The following is a 22569-nucleotide window of genomic DNA, read 5'->3' as shown; positions in this document are numbered from 1 at the left end:
AGTGAGTAATTTTCAAACAATCAATGGGTGCTTACTTATTGTGGCTCCAGGTGAGTCTAGGAACACCGTAATCCAAGTGCCAATTCCCTTGGTTTTTCCATACTGCTTTTAAACAGTGGAGCAGCAATGCTGAAGCTTTTGTCTTTCAGACCTTGAACCATTCAGTACCCACCTGCTGTTCTGATGACATTATCGATAACCTCCCTGGGGACCGGCTCATCACTGAGAAACCTGACAGACCTCCTCTTGTTGAGAAGTTCATAGAAGGCCTGTGACCTTTTAATCATTTCAGCCTCAGAGTAGCGCTCCGCAAAGAAGGGGACATGGGCAACATTTTCATCAAGTCCTTGCCACTCTTCATCAACCTCTGCAAGAAAATAAGATTGGTTAGGGATTTTGTTGTTGGAGAAACCTGTTTGCATCTTTGCCATTCTCCACTGTAATGCACTTTGGCCAGCATTGGCATACATTGCATTTCTACACTACTAGCAAGCCAAAGTCTGAGGTTCCAGTTGACACAACTCATTGATCCCAAGCTGCAGCTACTGAACAAACACATTGTTTAAATACCAAGAGGCAGAAGAGTCCTGGCTGGCTGTAGCAAGTGCCATCTAGGAAGAAGTTACAGCCTTTTGTACTTCAGTCTACAAGTGTGCCTGTAAAAGTAGAGTACAGGCTGAAACAGTAGTGAAAAGGTACTTTTCTCAGTAAGAGAATGTGAACATGTATGTGCATCCCCAAGCAGTCTAGTGAGAAAAAAATACCAATCAAATTACTGAAATTGAGATGGCTTGACTACTGAGATGTGTAAAATTTCCTCTGAAGAGCTGAATGTCAGCTTCTTCCTATATTTCTGTTTCATAGCAGAAGCATTACAATCTAGGCTCTGTACAAATGTGACTTTGTGGTTAAGTTCTTTGGTTTCACGATACTTTCAGCATAAGGGTAAATGGCATCTATACTTAGGATAACAACATATCAAATGCAGGATATCATGTTTCTTGTCTTTAATTTAAGAACTCAAAATGGTTCCTCATTTCTCTGAAAGCTGTCCCTTTGGCTTTCTTATACCATAAAATGAATTTTCTGTTGTCTCTGAAATTTCTTGTTTCTCCCCTGCATTCCTAGAATCAGCAAAGATAGCATTTTTTGCAACTATGACATGGAAGTTAAAGCCATTTAAATTTTGCATTTCTGCTAGTCAATAGTATTGAGCAATCTGCTACAAAGGGCTGAGTCAGGAAAAAGTATTCCAGTTCTTTTTCAGTTGCAATTAGGTTGTTATTCCAAAATCACAGCAATCTGCAGTGCAAATTCAAACATCAATTACTTCTGTGTTTTAGTAGTATGCAGTTGCCTTAGAGACCAAGCTGATTTTTTTTGTCCACCTTATAATCAGCAGTGAAATATTAACAAGTGTGGCTTAGCACGTGCGAGAGGCTGCAATATACCCAGTTTCATGTGCTGAACCTAAAGAGCGATTCTGGACCCCAAACAACAGAAATTTAATTTTACATACAAAGTAGTTACCCAGAAAGTTTGTCCCTTTTAGCATTTCATGTCTGCATTGTCAAGTCTGGAAGAACCTGGCTCCAGGGTAATGGGAATCAGAGACCAGATGTAAAAAATATTTTTGTGGGAATCTTGCACACTCAAACTGAAGAGGAGGAAGAGAACAGCTCTTTATAGCATTCCCTTTGAGTTTTACACTTAGCCCAGTAAATTATCCATTATTCAATAGCAATTAACTCCTAGAGCTTGCTCTTTGCTAGGATTCTGATCACCTTCTCTTTCAGAAACTTTCACACCCTCTTTTTTGCTGCTTCTCCTCCACAGTCAGTGAAGGCAATACCACTGGATTACAAAGGCTATGTTTACACTAGCAAGTAGCGTGATGCAACACAAGTGGATATGTCAAAAGAAAGAGCTTCTGCCAAGGACCCGGTGTTCAGCACTGTACATGTTTTAGAGCTGTTATTCTGCAGGAGGTCTAAGTTGTTCCAATGAACTAAACATCCATCAGTAGCTGGAGCACTCCAAGTGCTTTGGAGGAGCATATCCATGGTTTACTTTTATTCTGAAGTAGTCCAGTTTGCTTATTAGAACAAGGAATATGATGTAAACCAAAGAAGTGAAGACAATTAAGAGATTCCCTTGAATGCTTTATCCCTACCGAAACACTCACAGATGCATCCAAAAATACTTTTCTCTAGCCCAAAGAAATTGTCTTTCATATTCCTTAACACACGCTTCTCAAAGAAAAAGTTGGGCACCGTGTCAGAAAGCTGGTAAATACAAGTGTGTTAGGACAGGCTGGCCCCACTCCCCCTGCACCAGCAGGGCTAAAAAGTGAAATGTAAAAGTTAAAAACCTTCCACAGACATAAGCTGAGACAGTGATTGCTGACAGTTGAAGGATTGGAGAGAAGAATTGATGAAACCAGAATGTATTAAACCCTAAGGGAAAAAACAAGGAGCTGCAGGATAGCAAATCAGCAACCCATTCTGACTTGCCTGAGGACTGTCTTGCCAGTAGAGAAATTCAGGTGTCTCATTAGGAATGATAAACGTATCCTTGTTCAGTCTAGTAACTCATTAGCCCTACCTGTCCACCATGTGTATTAGCCAATGCATAATTGCTTTGTAGTCTTAAGCTGTATATATGTGAACTTGAATCACACGTTGTAAAAGCAAGCCAGAAGGGAAAGGTTACGGAGAGAATGATCTTTCTCAGGCCCATTGATACAGACAGAACAGAAAAATATGCTTTGAGTGCATGAATTCTCCTGAAAGCTTTTCTTGAAGGTCTTATGGGCCTGGAAGATAGTTTGCAGCCTTCAGCTGGTCTCTCCAAATTCATCTTATGTATAGTGTTTTTTCTACTACAACCAAGATACTTGTTGCCGAACTAAGATTTAACAATAACACTGACTGACACACGTCTTAATGTTATCTACAGGCATGTACATAAGAGGATTTTCTACATGGGTAAAAAGATTTTTATGAAAACAAAACAAAAAAATCACTTAAATCAGCTGAGGTTGTACAGGTGTGTCAGAAGTTAGAATCTGACCAGAAAACTATACTGAAAGTAGGTATTAGAATAGAGTCCTGGTGAAAATTTCAGGTCAAACTACACTACTTGTGTTCATATCAGCATGCTGTAGCGATCATCCCTACCCATTTCTCAAGCTTACAAATCTGAGTGCCCTGGGAAATAGGAATAGACTATTTCTATTCTAGAATAATTTAGAAATAGTCAAATAAAAACTTAATTCCGGGACCCAAGAGTTCTTATGTGCTCTCACTGTTTGCTTTCTTCTAATGAGGTTTTTATCAAAGTTCAGAAAGCAGGAACTACTTTCAATGCATTGTACCTTTTTATTCAGCCACTGATGGAGGAGGCTTTATAGTCTAACCTTGGCTCCTAAACTAATTCATGTCCTGCTTGGTCATCTCTTTTTCTACTATTATTGCAAAACCATCAGAAATCATTCTGAATCACAGATACTGGGACTGGTCTACAAACTACTGAAACCTTTACAAAAGAGGTTTGTCAAATGGGAGCAAAGGCTGGAGGAAATTTATGTAATCTATCTGATTTTGAAACACAAGGAGAGGAATGTCAGGTAGATGATAAGCCATCAATACATACATAAATGTTGAAGAACAGAAGGATAAACAGCAAGGATTGTTGAATCCAGCTCCCTTGAAGCCCTGGATACTTTAAAGAGTGATCAATTGCAGTATGAGTTCTAAGGACTACATTTTTAAGCTTCTCTGTCTTCTCTCCATCAGTTTTTTAGAATGGACAAAACACTCTAGAACTGGGATTTAGCCGACAAATTTTGTTCAGGTTTCTCACTTAAAAAAAGACATGACGTGGAGGCAAAAAACAAGATGCGGGAACAATAGCAGTACCTGCTTTGACATGTTCAAGAAATTAATTAATAAAATTAGGGAATAATTCATGTTGTGGTAGATTGCAAAGAAACACAAAAGTAGCATGACTAAAACAAGTCATACTTGAATAAGGCCATGTCTTTAAGAGAGAGTTGCCTCAACTGCGTCATTGTTATAGAGTATATGGTGGAAGCACAGCTTGGTAGGTACAAACTGAAAAGGAAATACTATGACAATACTAGAAACCAGTCTTCCCATCTGAACAATATAATACCTTTATCAAATAACTGGTTCTTTTCATGATGTGGTGATTATCTTAGCTTTGGTTTCAGTGAGATGGGAGGACACTCCAAAAAAATTTAAAAAAATAAATAAATCTCTACACTGAGATTATCAGTTCACTCAATTTAATTGACTAAATGGCAAGTTAAGGAAAAGTAAGTCTAACTAGGGGAAAATGGGGGATTAAATAAAAATGAGTTGGAGAACTCAGATTGAAGAACTTGGAAATCAGAAATCAGGGAGATTTGGCATTTCTTTAAATCAGAGATATAAAATTCATCATACACGTAACTGTTTGAATAAAAATATCAAATAAAATATCTATAGGCAACTAGGAATAAAAGAAAATTATTAGTTAGCACAGAAAGTAAAACTTCGTAAGTTAGAAAGTATAAAATTTGCAGTATTACCTACGGTCAAGCTGAATTAAATTTTATGTGGTTTGTTTGCATGGATTTTTTTTCCTTGTAAGCAGAAGAGAAGAAAAGCAGCTGCTGTGTGGCCAAGATGGTTCAGCATAATATTTGTGTGGCAAAAAAAAATGAATATTTCTTCAAAAATCTTGAACATGGGGCAAAGGTGAGGTGACTAGGGAGAATTAAAATATGAGAAGCATCTTATCTAAACTTAAGTTTTAAACTTCTGAATGCACTCAAAATGGGAATACTGGATGAGGCAGGAGAAGAACCTAGAAATGAGAGAACTAATGCACAAAATCAAAGCTCTCCTGGAAATATTCTTTTAAATAAATTCATCTATTATTTATTCTTTTCTACCATGTGTCTACCATTCATTCTTAGCAGTTAATCTTATCCATATGCTAAGCTAAAATCATTATCAGCACCATCTGCTTAGTACATGCTCTCTATATCTTTAATATCTATGTTTGGACATATTTCTGTCTGTATGGTCACGTTATATGATACTACAAATTTCTTGTTTACATCTCTGTGTATTCCATCATTTGATGGACAACAGACATCCTGCTAGTCAGTCTATTATCTTGTTAACCACATTATCAACATTCCCATCAATTCTGTTCTGTTGTGCATCTACAATAGTCATCAGGCTTCCTGCTTTTTGAGCAAATCTGAAATAATTTTGGCTTAGATATCCGAAGTGAAATCTCATAGTAGAAGTGCTATTTCTCTATCTAAAATTCCACTCTGGATGGATTTTAGGATGATGTTTGTGTTGTTCCCAGCATTTCACATGGAAACTTATAATCAGCCTACAAATCAAGGAATAAATTTTCCGTTTATAACAGCAATACTTACTAAGTTCCAAATAATGTAAACTCGCCTTGAATACAATGACATCGTATCTAATTTCTGTTGGCCACTTGTTTTACCCACACTGATAGTCTCTGTGTTATTGGCTCCTTGTAATTTATGTCATTAAGAAATTTCACTTGTACATCCTTGGTATTGAGAAAGGATACAAGATAAAATCAACCATTGGTCTCAAGACTGATCCTTGAGAAACCTCACTAGTAACCTTAGTCTAGACTAAAGTGCTTGCTTTCAAAGGAGTTCTTTCAGCTACTTCTCTAAGGAATTGCTTCCTAAAGTTAGAATTCCTCTTCCTATTCTCTTTTCCGTGTAAAGATACAATGTACAGGAACATGATTAAATGCGTACAAAGAAAGGCTGTGGATTTTTGGACCTAAAGTGCTGGGCAACTGACCATGTGATTTTTTTGCTTGATTGATGGCAGACCGCTACATAATATGCCACTACAGGAATTCCAGTAATTAATCCAATCCTGAACTGAATGTGTCACTAATGGGAAGCTAAAGGAGATAGAGTGCCTTACCTGCGGGATATAAATAGTTGCTAGCATGCTGACCCTTGAAACCCCACGAGTTAGTCAGGGATCTTAAACAAAATAAGTGTCAAGTGGGAAAGACAGACTTTGGAAAAAAGAAGTCAGCAAAAAATATTGTGAAGAGAACTTCAAACTGTAATATGGTTGCAGAAGGTTTCTTAAGATTTTCAAAGGAATGGAGTGTTTTACCTAGTAAATGGAAAGCTGAGAATGAATCTGATTTCTGTCTCTAAACCACAGGAGGGTTATACACCAGGTCTGGAAATGTAGCACTGGAACTAGCAAAAGAGGATGGAACATGAAAAAATGGGTATAGACTGCTATTAAGTAAGTTTAGGCAGGCAGACAGAAGAGGATTTTTAACCCATGGCATGAAGTTCTGGAATAGCCTTACAGCAAGGTATTGAAAAGGGGTCAGTCTTCAAGTTCAGTCAGCTAATGGCAAAGACTGGAGGTGCGTGCAGAAGGGAAATAAACACAGTGATGCACGATGTCCATGTAAGTCTTGTGTTCTTCAATGACACAAAACATGAATTGTAATTAAATTGGAATATTAAATTGATACTGTCTCACTCGTGTCAGTATTATCATTATTAAAATATATGGGGAACCTTTGAACTCAGGAAGAGGAGAAATACTTCTAAGTGGGAGAGGTCTATTACAAAAAATACCATAAGCAACAAGCACTGCACTCTGAGAAGAGATGGAACTTTTAGGCCTTTGCACATTGCTTTACACTCTTTATGAACACCACCAGGTGAAGTCCCCACAATTAAATACATAGCAATAAAATGCATTTGCTAATAATCTCTGCAACTATCCCCAGACTAATAAGGGTGTAAATAAAATTCATTCTGATCTTCCACACCACTGTAAACTGGGTCTGTATTTACCTTATCCATCAATTGTATTGATCTGAATATATGACCCAGAAACTAACTTATGTTTGCTCCTGATTTGAGCAGGGTGTATTGTAGTAATTAACTAGGGAAGGATGTGATTTCAGAATGAATGTGCACTAAAATCCCTGGGCTGAATAATCTGCCAGAACTCCTCTTTGCAACAATCTAGATCTAACTGTGCAAACCTGAAGCAGTGAGAGACCTGGTACCACCGCTTTGGGATCAGATGCCCACCACTAAGAGAGACCCCCTGTGATTCATGCTTCAACACAGGGCTGAAGAAACATGTTTTTGAGCTGTGTCTAACTGGTAATCAGACAAGGCCTACTGTAAGATATGGCCACGTATACAGGCCATTCCTACCAATTTGCAGCAGAAGAGTCTCTCATTCTAGATCTCATAAATTAAGGAAGAAGATACAGGACAGATGGGTATGCAAACAACTCTGAAGTACTGCCAGCTAAGGCATTAAACAAATAGACTGATTGAATGCTTGCCACTTAACCAAAGAACTGTGTTTCTGCACTGAGAAACATCCTTCTCTTCAGATGCTGAAAGCGTAACAGAGACAGGAGCACTTGGTCCTCCCCCTTCCTCCATTAAGAGGCTCTACTGAGCCTGACCAAGCAGATCAGCTAACTACACCAAACACTTCATTGCTCAAAGGTATGCCCCTTTCAGGGAAAACATCCCCTGCTGGTGCCACTTGAAAGGAGGTTCACAAGGCTGATGACGCCTGAGCAAGCTCAGTGCCTTTCTAATGGAACTGAAGAGCACAACTTGCCCTTTGCAGTGAGTGTTCCAGCACTGTAAGAGGGCTGTGCATGGTCAGCCTGCTTCATTCCCTTGGCAAAGTGCCCTTTGGTCATGGCCAAGCATCCAAAGACTTGGTCTTTTCCTACTCAGGGGATGTTCAAAATTCATTTTGTTTACCCAAAGCAACCTACCCTAGTCTTAGGCAAGGACTTAAAAATGCTTCATCTCCTCTAACTCGATTTTTCAATCAAATTCTCTTCAGAGGAACTTCATCTTAAAGCACAAGCCAACTTAAGACGTTCAAGTAGAAATGAGTTTTTTAATAAAGATACATTCGTAAACTAGAAGAATTTGTAAGACAGGTAAAATATTCTGTAGTGTTAAGAAAAACTGTTTATATTACATGTTTACATTTTGACATCTATTGTAGTCAGTGAAAGTTTTAACACTGACAACAAGGTGAAAATGGTTTGATCCTTTATTGTAGCAGTAGCAGAGTAACAAATCCCTTCCAAGGTGGCCATATGCTCTCCTCACTGAGGCTGGGCTTTTTCCTGCTGAAGAAAAATTTCTCAAGCATGGTGCAATTACTTTATTTTATCCGGAGATAAAGGACATGTCTGTTTTGCAAATACGTTGGCTTTGAATCAAATAGCATTAAGGGAAAGATGATTATTTCTTGTTAAAAGCAACATAGCAAGAAAGCCTAATTTACTGTTGGATTATAAGGTACATTGAGAGAGGTTTTATTTAAGCAAAATCTCCTTTCAACAGGAGCACAGATGTGTATTTACCTGTCTTTTTTTTTTTTTATAAGCAATTTTAAACTAGTGCATTTGAATTTAGCACCTGAATAAAAGATAGGGAGAAAATAAGTCATAAAAGAACAACATTTTATATGTGGAGCTGCGACACTGAGGCTCCTTGTTAGGTGCTAATAGGTTTGTTTATTTAAAGGATCTAAATGACTGTAGTCAGATGTAACAATGATAATTCACAGATTTTTCACTTGAACTACCCACAAAAAGTTTAATTTGCAACAGTTTAGCTGAACAAGTAAACAATTAGACAAAGGAAATATGGGATTTTCTAGAAATCCTTTTGCATTGCATAAAGGAGATTACAACACACGAACTAACTTTCAAGCAAATGTTGTATATTTGGGAAATAGCATGGTTTAAAAGGTTCCAAGTATCAACTCTTCCTGGAAACTGATACACAACACTAACTCAAACTACACTGAACATTAAGAAATAGAGAGAAATAACGGTTCTAAGAAATTGGTATATGACACAAACCAGAACATTCAAGATTCCAAGAAAATGACGTAGAAAATGTGTGGAAAAAAAAAAAAAAAAAAGTATTTGAAACCAGTTGTGTTAACTGCAAGTTTAAAGATTTCATAGGAATAAATGAAGGGAACTTAGGTAGGATAGTCAGGAAGCAAAACGAAGGAACGGTGCACCTAATGCTCATGCTTTTGTCCAAGCTGAGCATCAGAAACCACTATTTCAAAAAAAGGCATTCCATATACAGTTTTAAATATGCAGTTGAGTGATCAGAGATTACCACAGTCACTACATTTTATTCTAAAATATTTAACTTGACATACCTCCAGAATGATCCCACTGCTAATCCAGCTAAAGCTCTTGTGGACTCTCACAGAAGTCACAAATAGAAGACTTTTGTAATACTGTAATAAACCCATTTCCATATTTTCTGGGGGTGCTGAGATGAAACAGGTACTGTGCTGTAGCTCTAGAAGGTAAAGTGAGATGGAGGTGTCTACAAAGTCAGCCTGCAGGCAGAAACTTTCTGCTCAGATCCTTCCTTACCGCACCCTAATGAAGCCTGAAAAGAGGTTAGGGGGACTCTAGCAGCATCCCCTTTCTTTTCCTACATTCCCCACAGAATTCCTCACAGGTCTGAGATCCACTGGGTAGAGGGATAACAGTGGACTTTGGAAATGTGTTTTATTCTTGCACTCTGACCTGCGGACTCTGGAGGAAAGAGATTTAAAACAAGAGGGACACAACACCGGGACAGCCTCCTTCCACCAGCTGACAAGCTCACGGTGTAGCAGCAGTATCACTCTATGCATTTCCATCACAGTAGGGAAGTCTAGAAGCTTGCACCTTGTTCATATCAGCAGGCAAATTCAAACAACAAAATTGCTCAGCTAGGTTAGATTTTTCTTACCTTCTTCCTCTACCGGGTGGTCAGTGCCATCTTTTAAATCTTCATCTACCCATGGGCGAGATACAGGCTTGCTTTTAGTCTCATGTTTTTCCTTCTCTCCATTAGTCTTCTTCAGTATTACCCCAATCAAAACACATATAATGGCTATAAAGACTGGGGTTAGGGAAGAAAGGAGTGCCATGACTACAGAAATGTGGAGACTTCCTTCCAGGTTCAGGTTCCTCTCCTGAAAAGGACAGGATTAAATGGGAAGAGCAGAAGGGCAGCAAGCAGGAAGGGGTGGACCCAAGGTTCACTCCTCAACCCTATCCCACTTCCACTTTCCAGCCACTGCCCCCACAGCCTCATCTGCGATGAGCTTCTGCTATTAAGCAGACCCAGATTTCGCTATTCTGGAAAGAAACTGCTTAGAAATATCAAGCAGAGGCACTGACCTCGTACACACACATAAATGCCAACAAGTGCAAAATAAATAAGATCTTCCTGATTCCCAGGCCAAGTAGAAACTCTTCTGCCCCTTATTTTTTTAGTTACGGTGATCCCAGTAATCCTGCCTGTAACAACAAGTACGAATAAGTGCCAAGAGGGAATGTGACTTTTAAAAACTGATGGCATCTCTTCAATGTTTAACTCATTGTGCTTAGTCACATCACGTGGACCCCAGGAAATCAGGATATCACAGAGAATGCAAGCTTACAGTGCCACCCTTGGCTGGGTAAACTGGTCGATACTGCAGATAAGTAAAGCTGTAGCATTACCTCTGTGTGAAGCATGAAGGAGATCAGCCGCAGAACATTCTGCTCTGGATGTTTGGGGGAAGAGAAAAGGAATATTTCTTCTCAGCCCTCAGATTATTCCTTGAGTAAATTCCTTTCTCAAGGAATAATCTGAGGGCTGGCAATCTACGCTGTGGTGAATTTTTAAACTGCCATTCAGCTATTTTACCAAAGGAAAGATTAAAAGGTGATCCTAATCCAAGAATGGCCAATGTCTCAGGACTTTAACCCATTTTTTCCTCAGTCAGCTGCTTGGGAACTGAAACAATAGAGCAGCACCAAAGCTGTGGGCTTTCCCAGCTCAGAAACACAGTAACTACATGCACACTGTTTCAGCATGTCCTACCCCATCAAGCAGTCCCTATGTCCAAGACAGCTCGTGGTCCTTCCAGGCAATGTGCGGGATCTGTGTAAGAAGGGTGTCCCTCAGAACCAGCCAGATATGTGTAAAAATACATCAGAAATCAAATAAGGAGGACATGCAAAGGTCATGCTATCTAATCCAGCAAAATTGGCAAAAGAAAGTCACCTGCCTCTGATTAAGAGGGTAACCTGCTTGAAAACACAAGCTGTGAATTTTTTCTTCTGCTTTCCCTATACAGGTGTGACCTTGGTTACAGGCTTGGATCACTGATCCTTGGTTGCCTGTTAAATAAATAAATAAAATTTGCACTGTACAAGAATATAAATGTGGGGAGAAAAAAAAAAGTTTAATTTATCCTCTCTCTCCTTGATTTAAAGCAGATATTTAAATTAATTTGTCCTGCCTGCCAGCCATCCAGTCAAGGAGAGAGATACTTCATCTAATCCCAATTAGAAACATCAAATTTGTTCATGTGAGTAGCAAGGGACCTACAGTTTCATCATACACATTTTTGACAGCCCCCTGTACGGCAGGGCAGGAAAGAGGAATTCAGGCTGAATGGCACCGACTGTGTCTCTCCCACAGGGAACATATTCTTGTTAACCTTGAATATTCGCATACATATAAATTAGTATCTGGATGCTTTGCAGCTGAGAATCCATCCTGCAGAGAGACAGGTCCACGTTGAAAGAGAGAGGGAAGCAACACAGAAGGATGAATATTATTGTTTAAAATAACTACCTTTATTTGCAATGCTGGAAACTATAATCTCTCACTTGTCTGGAATAACTTTGACTTTCTTAGAAGTGATGAGGTATTATTTTTCCTCTTGCAGAACAGAGGAAAAAAAAGAAAGCTAAATAAAAGTCCCTTTAGGATTAACTTAGGCCAAAGTCTGCATTTGCTGTTATACATTCAAGGCCATTAATTTGAACTTTAGCCCCACAGAAATCCCACAATACCATGTTTTATTAAAATTTGATTGAGTTTCAATAACTATGCCGCAGACATTCAAAATATAAACACGGTGATGCTCTGAGGAACTGTGAAAAGGGGTGGGTGGAAACAGTCAATTTTTATATAGTAGATTTTCATCATTTTTTCTAAATGCACTGTTGGATTTTCTTCAATCCAAGCTTTATATAAGTATAATGATTATTATCATTACAACTTCAAGCAAATTTATTATGATTATCTCTTCTGTTCTATTGTAAGCCCTGAAGCCTAGCAGATGGATTATTTTATTTTTTTTTTTTTCGAGTTACAAAAAAACTAAGGAGATACACCACAAATACCCCTACTCCTAAGAATTAATGAAGCTTTTCTGAAAGGTTGGAAAGAAGATAGAATTTTTAAATAGACATACAGCTATTGCAGACACCAAAGTACTCAAGTATTATTGCATGAAATCCATATAAACACTCTTAAAAGATACAAACCATCATACTAAAAGCTTTTGGACCAAAAGCTTTTTTTTTTTTTTTTAATGTATTTCCTATTCTGTGTTTAGTTGCCATTCTGGGGAAATAAATGCATTCAAATATCAAATACAGCTTTTTTTTTTTTTTTTCAAAGCAACTATGTGTTGCTTTGCAGATGTCATGCATGGGCTGAAAGAATATATGTGTATGATGGCACAGCGCAGTGTGTTATCTCTGCCCTAAGCTAGTGTGACTCCACTTGTGAGGGCTGTGGGACTGACTGACTACATCTGCTGTTTCACCCTCCTCCTGGAGGCGCACTGAGTGGCAGCAAAGCCACCTATCAGCACCCAGCCTTGAGCTCTGATCTCTGCTTTGGATATTTCTCCTCAGTACTTCCCATGATCACCATGACATTGGTGCACCCTTCTCATCGTGCTCCAGGGAGTCTTAAGGCACTGTTACGGGATCACCTCATGGCTAGGCTTGGACAAGGCTCTGGCTGAATTCCTTTATGAATATGTCCACCTAACACAGACAAAAGATGTAAATAATAGGAGAGTCTCCAAATGCTCAAATTATTGATGAACACATTACCTGTATGGGGTGGATGCAGGCTATATGAAAGGCAGAGTCAGAAGGGAAAGAGACTGAGAACAGCCAGGCAGAACCAAAACGATCTTCTTCCATGGTCTCTCCTACCTGTGTTTTCCTAACTACTTTTTTGGAGAGCTTTAACTTGGAAAGATATATGGAAGGAGGGACCACTTCATGCAGCCTCAGCCATCTCATTTGTCCTCATTTCTACCTTTCTTTGGCCATGGACAGACATGAGCTATAGCAGAAAAAAAATGTTAACGGGGAATAAAATTTTCTGTTGTCTTCAAGAATACAAGCTAATTTCAGATCAGTGTTGGTGTTTACTGAAAAACAACCAAAAAAAAACCCTATTCAAAGGCAACCAATGATCAGCTACCAGCTCAGTATGTACCTGTTATGGGCAAGGCAAAAGTGCACATGAAACACGTAATCCAATTTCCCAATCAACACATAGAGACAAATGTCTGAGATCAATTGAAACTTATACATCACCAGGTATTGGCGTTACTAAAAATATCATGAGCCTGATGAGCTTCTTCATCCCTGTGCTATATCTAGTGCATGCCCTCCTGCCTCCACCAGTGACCAGCACACAGTGCTTCTGAGCAAGGTGACCCTCATTCTTCTGCCATCTCTTGCCTCCTCTGCACTCCACTCACACAGAACTGCCTCCTTCCCTTCCCCCGAGTCAGCTGCATGATCTCTTCATGACCCCTAAAGATATCAGATATCATGCCCTGTAGCATTAGATTTGATTATCTTTTTCATTAACTTAGCTCAGATTGCCACAAATGTTATTACTGCTTATGAACTAGCCTTTTGAAATCTAAGAGTACAGCAGCTAATACAATTACATCCCATAGCAATGAAAGCACGAGACAACAATGCACAATTCAATAGAGTAATTCTTTTCATTTGTCCTCAGTGTACCGCCCTTCAGTTGCAAGCTCACTCTATTTATGCATTACAGGACAGAAAAAATAACCTAGCAGTAGGCAACATGATTCATTAATATCTTTCTAAATAAACTAATCCATTTATTAGGATCTGTGGTACCAGATAAACCATTACTCATACCCAAGAGGACAACAGTGGTACTAAAAATATTTGTGATTTCAAAAAGTAACTTAAATTTTAACTCAGAGACTAACTTACTCTCAGATTCATACCAGAATTTACCAGTGCAATTTGCTACTGCTGTACAACTGCTACCACAATGAGCACGTAGGACTGAGCTTACCCATAGCAGGAATGTGACAGACACTAATGACACTACTCACTGGAGCAAAGCCGCACACGTGAGTTTGTATGAATCTACAAAAACTTTCAGGTCTCTAAACACGAATCCTGAAAACATCACTAAACTTACATGAAAAGATACCAAGGGTCTGCAGGCAACGTAGACCTTAAAAGGTATTTGCCCCAATGGTAGAGATACAAAAATACAGATAAATACATAAATAAATACATAAATAGATACACAAATTCAGGGATAGATATATAAAAGCATGGATATAGACCTGAACCAGCTGTCATCAGAGCCATATAATCATCATGAATGTAATCATCATGATGCCAAAGTCTTGAGGCACCAGCTTATCTAATAGTCCAGGTGCATACTCAAGCAGCTCCCCATGCGGGCACGCCTGCAGCTGCAGCTCTCCAGCCTTCATCCCAGGCCCATGCTGACACTGGTACACCTGTATGTGCTCTGCCTGTGCTTCTGAGTGCAGCACAGCCAGCCATCATCCCTGATCCCTCCTCATCAGCTCACGACAGGGGAGGAGTGTTTACAGTGAATTCATAGCAGCGCCCTACATGAGCAGACTTCAAATGGTGATGTGAAGTCAGGTAACTGTTAGTGGTAGAGAAATGATAACTGGATATCCTTTGGAGCTGACGTAAGAAACACTGCTACTGTCATTTTGATGTGAAGAAGAAATACATGGAAAGTATAATAAGGGGGGGGGAGAATAAAAATAGAAAAACCCTATTTTTCAGAGGTGGCTTTTTATTTCCATTTGTTTATATATTTGTGTGTGTGCTTACAGAGAGGGAAATTGTCTTTCATTCCAAATTATCATGATGGGACAGCCAAATGGCAGCATGCAGCATTTGAAATCAGCATTTCAAAGCCCTAGCTATTCTTGGAATAGCTATTTCTATTACTTCGCTTCTTATTTGCACCAAATCAAAACACGGCTAGCTTGTTTGAAGAGTTCCTTAGCTGATTACATCTGAGCCTCTAAAAACTTCATCTAGGGAAGCGGTTTCTAGCTATGAAAGTGAAGGAAGCTTTCAATTCCTATGTCATTATAAACAGCAATGTTCAAAGGGTTTTCTTCTTCTTCTTCCTTAAATGCTTTGAATGATAGCTTCATCTTCTTCAGTCTCCCCCTAGTCTCCCAAGGAAATCCATCACCACGCTGAAGTCCTGCCCTCACCACAGAGGGCACCCACAGCCTCTTCTCCTCCTTGGGTGGGTCTGACCATTTTTAGCTTCAATCCTCCTCTAACTTTTCTCCTTTGCAGGGGCTGCCTTCCAGTTCACAGTTCTACTTGGGCTGTGGATTAGCCACCCTGAAAATGCCTCCAAGTAAGACCCTTTCTTCCACTTGATCTGCAGCACCAGTGGCTAAACATTACTTGTCACCATGACTCTGGTTCAGCTGTGTTCATGACTCTGGCTCAGCTGTGTTAAGGATGATGTTGTTCCAGTATTTCCCTCTGCATTGCTCCAACATTTGTTGCTTGCAGAGTTGAGATGGAAATCAAAAGTTAGCCATTACCCTACACACACGGTCTAGATCAACACATGCTGACCGGTAAACCTCAGAGGCAGTCAGGCAAGGTGGGTGCCTTTTTTAGAGGGCCAGATGGTGTGAAATGCATTGGTATCTGGAGAGGTTGAGATAGCTGGATGGTCAGGTCAGCTTGCTCCACAGGGTCCCCAAGGCTGGAAAATCACACCCACGGTACAGATCTCCTTCCCATTTTGAGGCAGCATTTCAAAAAGCAATTCCAAGCACACAGACAGCTTAAAGCACCACCTCAAGGAACATGACAAATGTATTTTCACCCTTCACTCTAGGGCTAGAAAAAAAAAAAAAAAAAAAAAAAAGAAGTCCCCCAATCACTGATCAAAGACTTCTTGCTCTCTACTTTTACCCTGTGCCTAAATATTTATTTCACAACCTATGACACCAGTTAATCAGCAAATTGTTTTTCTCGGGCTGCAGTGCCACCACCTGACGGGTTGCCAAGGGGTGTTAAACTTTTGCCCTTTTCCCTCCTGGAGAAAGAAGCTGAAAGAAAGACCAGCTTTCTCTGGCTGGTCTGCAGAAAAGCAGCCAGTTCTCACAATAATGCTTAGTTCAAAACCCCAGCACTTCTTGGACAATTCACTCACAGCTAACACTTGGTCACTCCCTGAAACTGAATGTTAGCAGACTGTTTGAAAAATAAGACCATGTAGCACAAGTAAACTGTCTGAAGTTTGCTGCTCCACCAACCAGTGATTTGTGTGTGGTTTCTTCTGTGAGATTAAATCTGATTTAAGCATATAGAGCTTGGAAATGGGCTCAGCTGATTTTTTTTTCCTTAGGATCTTTGGGATCTAAAGTCTTTGAAGAGCTCAGACTAATTAATAGGCAAAATTCTTTCTGTATCTCACTGTGAATATAAAAGCTCAGGCCATGACAGCCTTTTGAAAAGAATCATAGAATCATCTAAGTTGAAAAGACTTTCAGGATCATCAAGTCTAGCCATCAACATGACTGCGTAGTCCCATCACCAAACCAAGTCCTTTAGTGCCACATCCACACATCTCGTAAATACCTCCAGGGATAAGAGCTGCTTTCTGAATGAGAATCAAAACCAACCTCTTATTACTTCAAAAATAGCAATGTGGTCCTTGATATCAGAGGAAAAGCTCACAAAGGGAAATGATGACCAGTAATATAATGAAAGATCTGGAGAACCTCATGTTCAAAACTTTGTTCCACCACAGATATGTCATGACCTCAGCCATTGGTATGAAGGAGTGGAGGCTCATGTTCCATAGATGTTATTTTACTCAAAAAAATATGAATTGGCATTTATGAAAAAAATATCATGTGCACTGTTAATGAGTAAACTCAGAGATCCAGGCATTCTGCCAGCACCCTCCCCTTGCTGTGTCACTGCAGCCTCTTTGGTACTGACACAGTGACAGACCAGGCTGCTGCACTCCATGATGCTCCCAGATCATCTTCCAGCAGCAACAGAGTTCCTGTTTATGCTACAGTAAATTTAGTTTGGGACAGTTCTGCATTTATGGCTGATGTTCTCTTAAAGATCACCACTGTGCTGTCCCAAGACAAAACATCTTCCCAGCAGTGATCAGTCATACCTTACCTTGCAACTCATGCACTTGGTCCATTAGCTAATCAGTGCTGGATTGTCTTCTGCATCCAAAAACATAAGTAAGCTCATTTCTCAGTATTGACTGCAACTGTTTGCTTTTCAGCGTAATTTCTCTCCTAAATTAAAACAGAATTAGGAGCTCTGTACTGCTTTCCCTGTGCTATGGACTCCCCTGTTCCTGCTAAGCACAAGATAGCTTGCCATCACGTCACACGCTTTGCCATCGGGTACACACACAGCGAGGATCCTGCCTTAGCACTTCGCCAGTGAATTTTTGTAGCTTATGAGCCCAATTGCTCATTTCAGTCAGGTTCTTCTCAGTAAACGAAAAAGCAGCTGAGCTTTATCTACAAAGCCAGGCAGGGCCCTGTCCCGGCCCTGCTGTTAATTGAGGTGACCCTCAAGCAGTGTTACCTCACACTCGGTGCCAGCTGCCTTTGAGGTTGTGCTGACAGCAAAAACAGAGCTGGTATGTGACCGGCGCTTGGTTATTTCCCCCTCCTCAGCCTATTGCTTATTCCACAAGGCTCTGAGGGCTGTAGATGTACAACCAACAACCTGTGAAAGCATATTTCCCCAGCGGTTCCTTCTGAGCAGCAGGGAAGTGTCAGATGAGGACAGCGCCGGCTTTATGCTGCTGCTGTGACTGAGTCGCAACAGGAGCTCTGCTGTTAACCATTTAGCAGTCTAAACACACTCTGCAGCACTGTCTCCTCTGGTTTCTGCCCTGCATTACTCCTATTAGAGAAGGTTCAGGGAGCTAATTGTCCAGCAAAGCTACGTGACAAGCCTCTGAACAGACACACATGGACAGACCCAAGCACTGGCCCAGCTGTCCCAGCGTCCTGGCAGCACCGGTACAAAATGCCTCAGACACTGCCAAACCTTCTGCTCCTTCAGACCAGGTCCCCTTCCGGCAGTGGTTCCAGCAGATAATTGGGGCCTGTGGAAATACATCAGGCTTCCCTTCAGAAGGTAAAGACTTGCATTATCACGGGCCTTTCATTGACGGTCTTCTTGTGCCACTAGCCTAAAAAAAAAAAGTGGCACAAGACTAGGTCTTTTTTCCACGCTGCTAATTACATTTGTATGAAACCCCCTTGGGGGTGTGTTGACAACATGCTGACACAAGCTGGCAGCAGCAGCCATAGCCTGGTGGAAGACAGTAAGCTCAGGCCTCCCTGAGACAAGTTTCTCTTTCCCAGCATCTTCTGGGAGCTGCTTGTCAGCAAGCAGCTCTGCTCATTCACTGCCGGCCATCCCCCTGTGCTATGCTGCTTCTCTCTGTCCTCCTGCTTTGAACCCCACCGCTCCCCTTTCCCATTATTCTCTTCCATCCAATCCCACAACCCATTCTCCATTGCATCTTTCCAGAACACATCTGAATACTTTTCAATGGTACGAATGGTGCCTTCCCTTCCACACCAATGGTTTACCTGAGCTGCACAGCCTGGCAGAGGTCCTGGGAGCAGGAGGACAGCACTACTGAAACACCTTTCCTGCCATCAGTCCCCTATCAAACCCATCCTGTAACTTGATAGGGCATATTAGCAGTGACATTCAGGGCAAGATGATGCCAGTTTTAGACAAATTCTGTTACTCTAACATTACTTCAACATTCTGCCATGAAATCTGACAAGAAGTGTGTTGCACTCTCCTATTTCAGCCACCAGAACACAGCTACATTTCTGTTCACAGCTACGTTTTTCTCTGTACGTGCACAGTACTATGGCTCAGTGCCTTGCACTACCGCCAGCCACAGCAAGGTTAAAAAGGTAGCAAGAATCATGGCCTTACAGCTCATTTCATTTGTCATTTCAAGTTAGCTACACAATATCCTCATGGTTTTATATAATATGGAAAAACAAGTTCTTGTATTCTTCCTTTTAACTAAATCCACCCCTTTTCCATGCAGCAGATAGTAAAATTAATGTCTATTTGCATAATATTTTATGATCTTTAACATCAAATATTCCCTGGTTGCTGAATCAATCAGGATTCATTGACTCCTATTAGCAGTTAACAGGGCACTGCTTTCTCTGCGCAGACACTCGTATTAAGGCTTTTACTCTGTGAAATCGTGCTTGATAGCCAGGAAGTCATTTATGCTACATGCAAGATCTGGTTTGCAAGGACTAATAAACATGAATACATTTATTTCCTTCTGTGCATTAAAGTGGAATAACATTCAAAGTCCCCATGGCATAACTTTAAAATATGATAAAAAATATGATAAAACCTTCATCACTTAGATATAATCCCATTTATTATTTGCTGTGTTTCTGTGTTTCAGCTAGGTAGAAAGAGACGATTTTTCTGATCATCCTCTAATACGAGACATGAGGAAATTCCGGGTCTGTAAATTTTCAGATAACATTTTGTAGGAAATACATTTCTGTAATACAAGTAGAATGTTCCTGTTGGTAATTTAAATGGATTATGTAGGTGATCTTAAGAGCATGTTCATTTACAGTTATATGCACAGTTATACACACACACATACAAACTATCATGAATAAAAACAAATAAAAAAAACGGATATCTTAAAAATAGAAATGACTCCATATAGAAGCCCATACAACTGTTGCTAAAATATGACACTAATGTGGGACATTTTATGGTCTTCTACTCATAAAGTTTAAGAAGGAAATTAATTTATCTCACTTGTGAGATCAGCATCACCCTCTCCAGTTGTAGATAGCAGCATAAAGCAAATATCTTTGCATCTTTGCACACACTGTGCTTCTCAGAATATGCATTTGAAAAATAATTGCTCTCTTAAAAGAGTTAAGCGCCTCTGCCCCTTTTTAAATGTGGCACTGTAAAAACATTGCTCGCTCTCTCACTGACAAGTATGTTTCGGTAATTGTAAAGTCATTTTAAATTCTAATTCAAAGTAATTTGATTTGCAGGAAATGACAGCTAATTATTCATGCAGATGCCTCTGCTAGGTGTGGCTGGACTGTGCACAACCCTCACAGCAGGTGAAAGCACACACTTTGGTGCTCCAATCCAGTCTAGGATTTCTTTCACAATATTGAGTAAAACTTCTTTTTTTTTCCCTGCAAAATCACTTCCCGCTGAAAGCAATTTCCATGTGGAAGCTGAAATTGGAGGTTTAGTTCAACATAAGGGATAATTGTGCTCCAGCCAGTTTTAACTGCTGTTTACATGTCTGAAGCCAATATGCACCTCTGTGACAGCTCTGATCTGCTGGTCTGCATTTCACAAAGCCCACCTCTTCCCACCATCCTCGTTTCACTTCCAGACCCCGAAGAATTTCCTTCTGATTGCCAACATACCTGAAGGTGAGGTTTGACAGTCCTAAGCCCAGAAGTTCACATATAGATGGTGTAGCCAGACAGAAGTTGACCTATTTGAACCACACTGCATAAGGGCAACATTTTGACAACGGAAATCTCCACAGGACTGCATGGATATTAAATAATCACCAAGCTAAGCATCCATGGAAGGTCATGGCACAGTAAAGGAATAGGAACGTTTCCTCAAAGGAGAGCCAGTTCAAGAGGAGTCTGTGCTGGGGCCTGTGCTGTTCAATGTATTTATAGGCAATTGACACAGCTTACCAATGAGACAAAGTTATTAGGGGTAGTAAGGACAGGCACCAACTGAGAAGGATTGCAGAGGAATGCTATGTAACCGAACAAGAAAATTCTTCAAAAGGTTTATAGCACAAGTGGAAAATGTTCAGAGAAAGGCAGCACAGAAGATCAAAGGCAGAGAAAGCTGCTGTGCAAGGAACAGATCAGTGAGGTAGGACAGAGCAGAGTGTGAAAGAGGTGACTGCTGGGCTCAGAAAAAAGGTCTGCAAAAAGGTGACTGTGTGTAGGGAGGGTGGATAAATACCCCTTGTCCTCACCTCCTGCAGCACCAGCACCAGGGAGCATCAGCTGAGGTAGCAGGAGCCAAATTCAGAACAACAAAAAAGGGGCAGCAGGAATGCCTTAACAGAGGGTGCTGCAGATGCTAACCGTTTCTGTGGCTTCAAGAAAAGGCTGGCTATATTCCTGCAAAAAAGAACCAGATCTGCCCATGAAGTCTCTAAGGAGAGCATCAAGCATCATTTATATTTGTCTCGCTCAGTCCCTTCCCAAGGTCTCCAACTATTGACACTCCTAGGAACAGCACTCCAGGTGAGGCGAACCTTGGGTCAGGCTCTGCAACACATAGTTACCTTCTGAAAGCACTAAAATCTCTCCTACAACAAGCTTTCAGCATCTTTATGGATTAACTCGCACCTGAGGTTTGTGTTAAATACGCCATTGTCCTTAGCTCCTTCCCCAGGCATGTTATAATTCTGTCTGAATTGCCCATTTTTTAACAGTTGATAGCTCTCCTCAAAGCAGAGGGAAGCTTGGGTGCACCTCCCCGGTTCAGAAGTAAGAACACAGCCACAAATGAGCACAGCCACAGTTCTCACAACTCACAGCTTCTGGGCTTCTCTCCTGATGACTGCAAGGCTCAGCATTAGAAATAAAGCTCTATGCACTGTTCAGCCTAGACAAAAAGAAGAAAAAAAGCTTAAAACTGGGAAACCTTGGCACTGCAATACGCAGTTTTAAGGGTGCAGAAATGCTCTAAGAACTGCATGGCACATGTAAGGAAAAGGAAGATCGCTAGCACATCCATGAGATGATTGGCAAGTTCTATTCCAGCTACTCTCCTTGGCTGAAGGTTGAAAAGAGGCAGGAACTGGATTTTCACTGTTGAAATCTGACACTATTTTACACGAGAGGAGTTTTGAGACTGAGGGGGAAAAAAAAAAAAGAAAATGAAGTGGCAGTAGGAGTCTAGTCATGATACAGTGCTGAGCAAGGCCTGCTTGTACTTAATGATTTTTTTCCACTGTGTTGCTGCCTGAATTCTCCAGCAAATCAGTATGCCAGGCAGGGCAGAAACTACTGCAGCAAGGCAAGAAAAAAAAAAAAAAAAAAAGAAACAGGAAAAGAAGGCTGTTGCTTTCTATCTGCACATTTCCGATGCAATACGAGAGACACCACAGAGGTTATCCCTTAAAGCAAAGCTCACTTGGCATTTTTGGTTTCCTTCTCATGACCTTCACGGGGAAGGCAACAGTGCGGGAGCAGCTCTAATTGGAAGAGATCTGGTTTCTGC

General features: G+C 40.4%; 1 protein-coding gene across 2 annotated transcripts in view; it reads right to left on the bottom strand.

Annotated features, from left to right (window-relative positions):
• Positions 1 to 21929, bottom strand: part of IYD (iodotyrosine deiodinase) — a 28637-nt gene extending 6708 nt beyond the window's left edge. Inside the window, exons 1-3 of one of the 2 annotated variants that reach the window (XM_068677072.1) lie at positions 21882 to 21929; positions 21314 to 21461; positions 173 to 367 (exon numbers count right to left, since the gene is read on the bottom strand). In XM_068677072.1, the coding sequence (XP_068533173.1) occupies positions 173 to 367; positions 21314 to 21341 (223 nt within the window). In that variant the 5' untranslated portion in view covers positions 21342 to 21461; positions 21882 to 21929. Of the gene's footprint in view, positions 1 to 172; positions 368 to 9868; positions 10247 to 21313; positions 21462 to 21881 lie in introns of those variants that run through there. The other variant, XM_068677071.1, reaches the window with a different exon arrangement.
• Between the last annotated feature and the right edge of the window lie 640 nt (positions 21930 to 22569).

This window comes from Anas acuta, chromosome 3 (assembly GCF_963932015.1).
Source record: "Anas acuta chromosome 3, bAnaAcu1.1, whole genome shotgun sequence".
NCBI lineage: Eukaryota > Metazoa > Chordata > Aves > Anseriformes > Anatidae > Anas > Anas acuta.
Note: the sequence above shows the minus strand (reverse complement) of the source record. Positions and strands in the feature narration are given on the sequence as shown.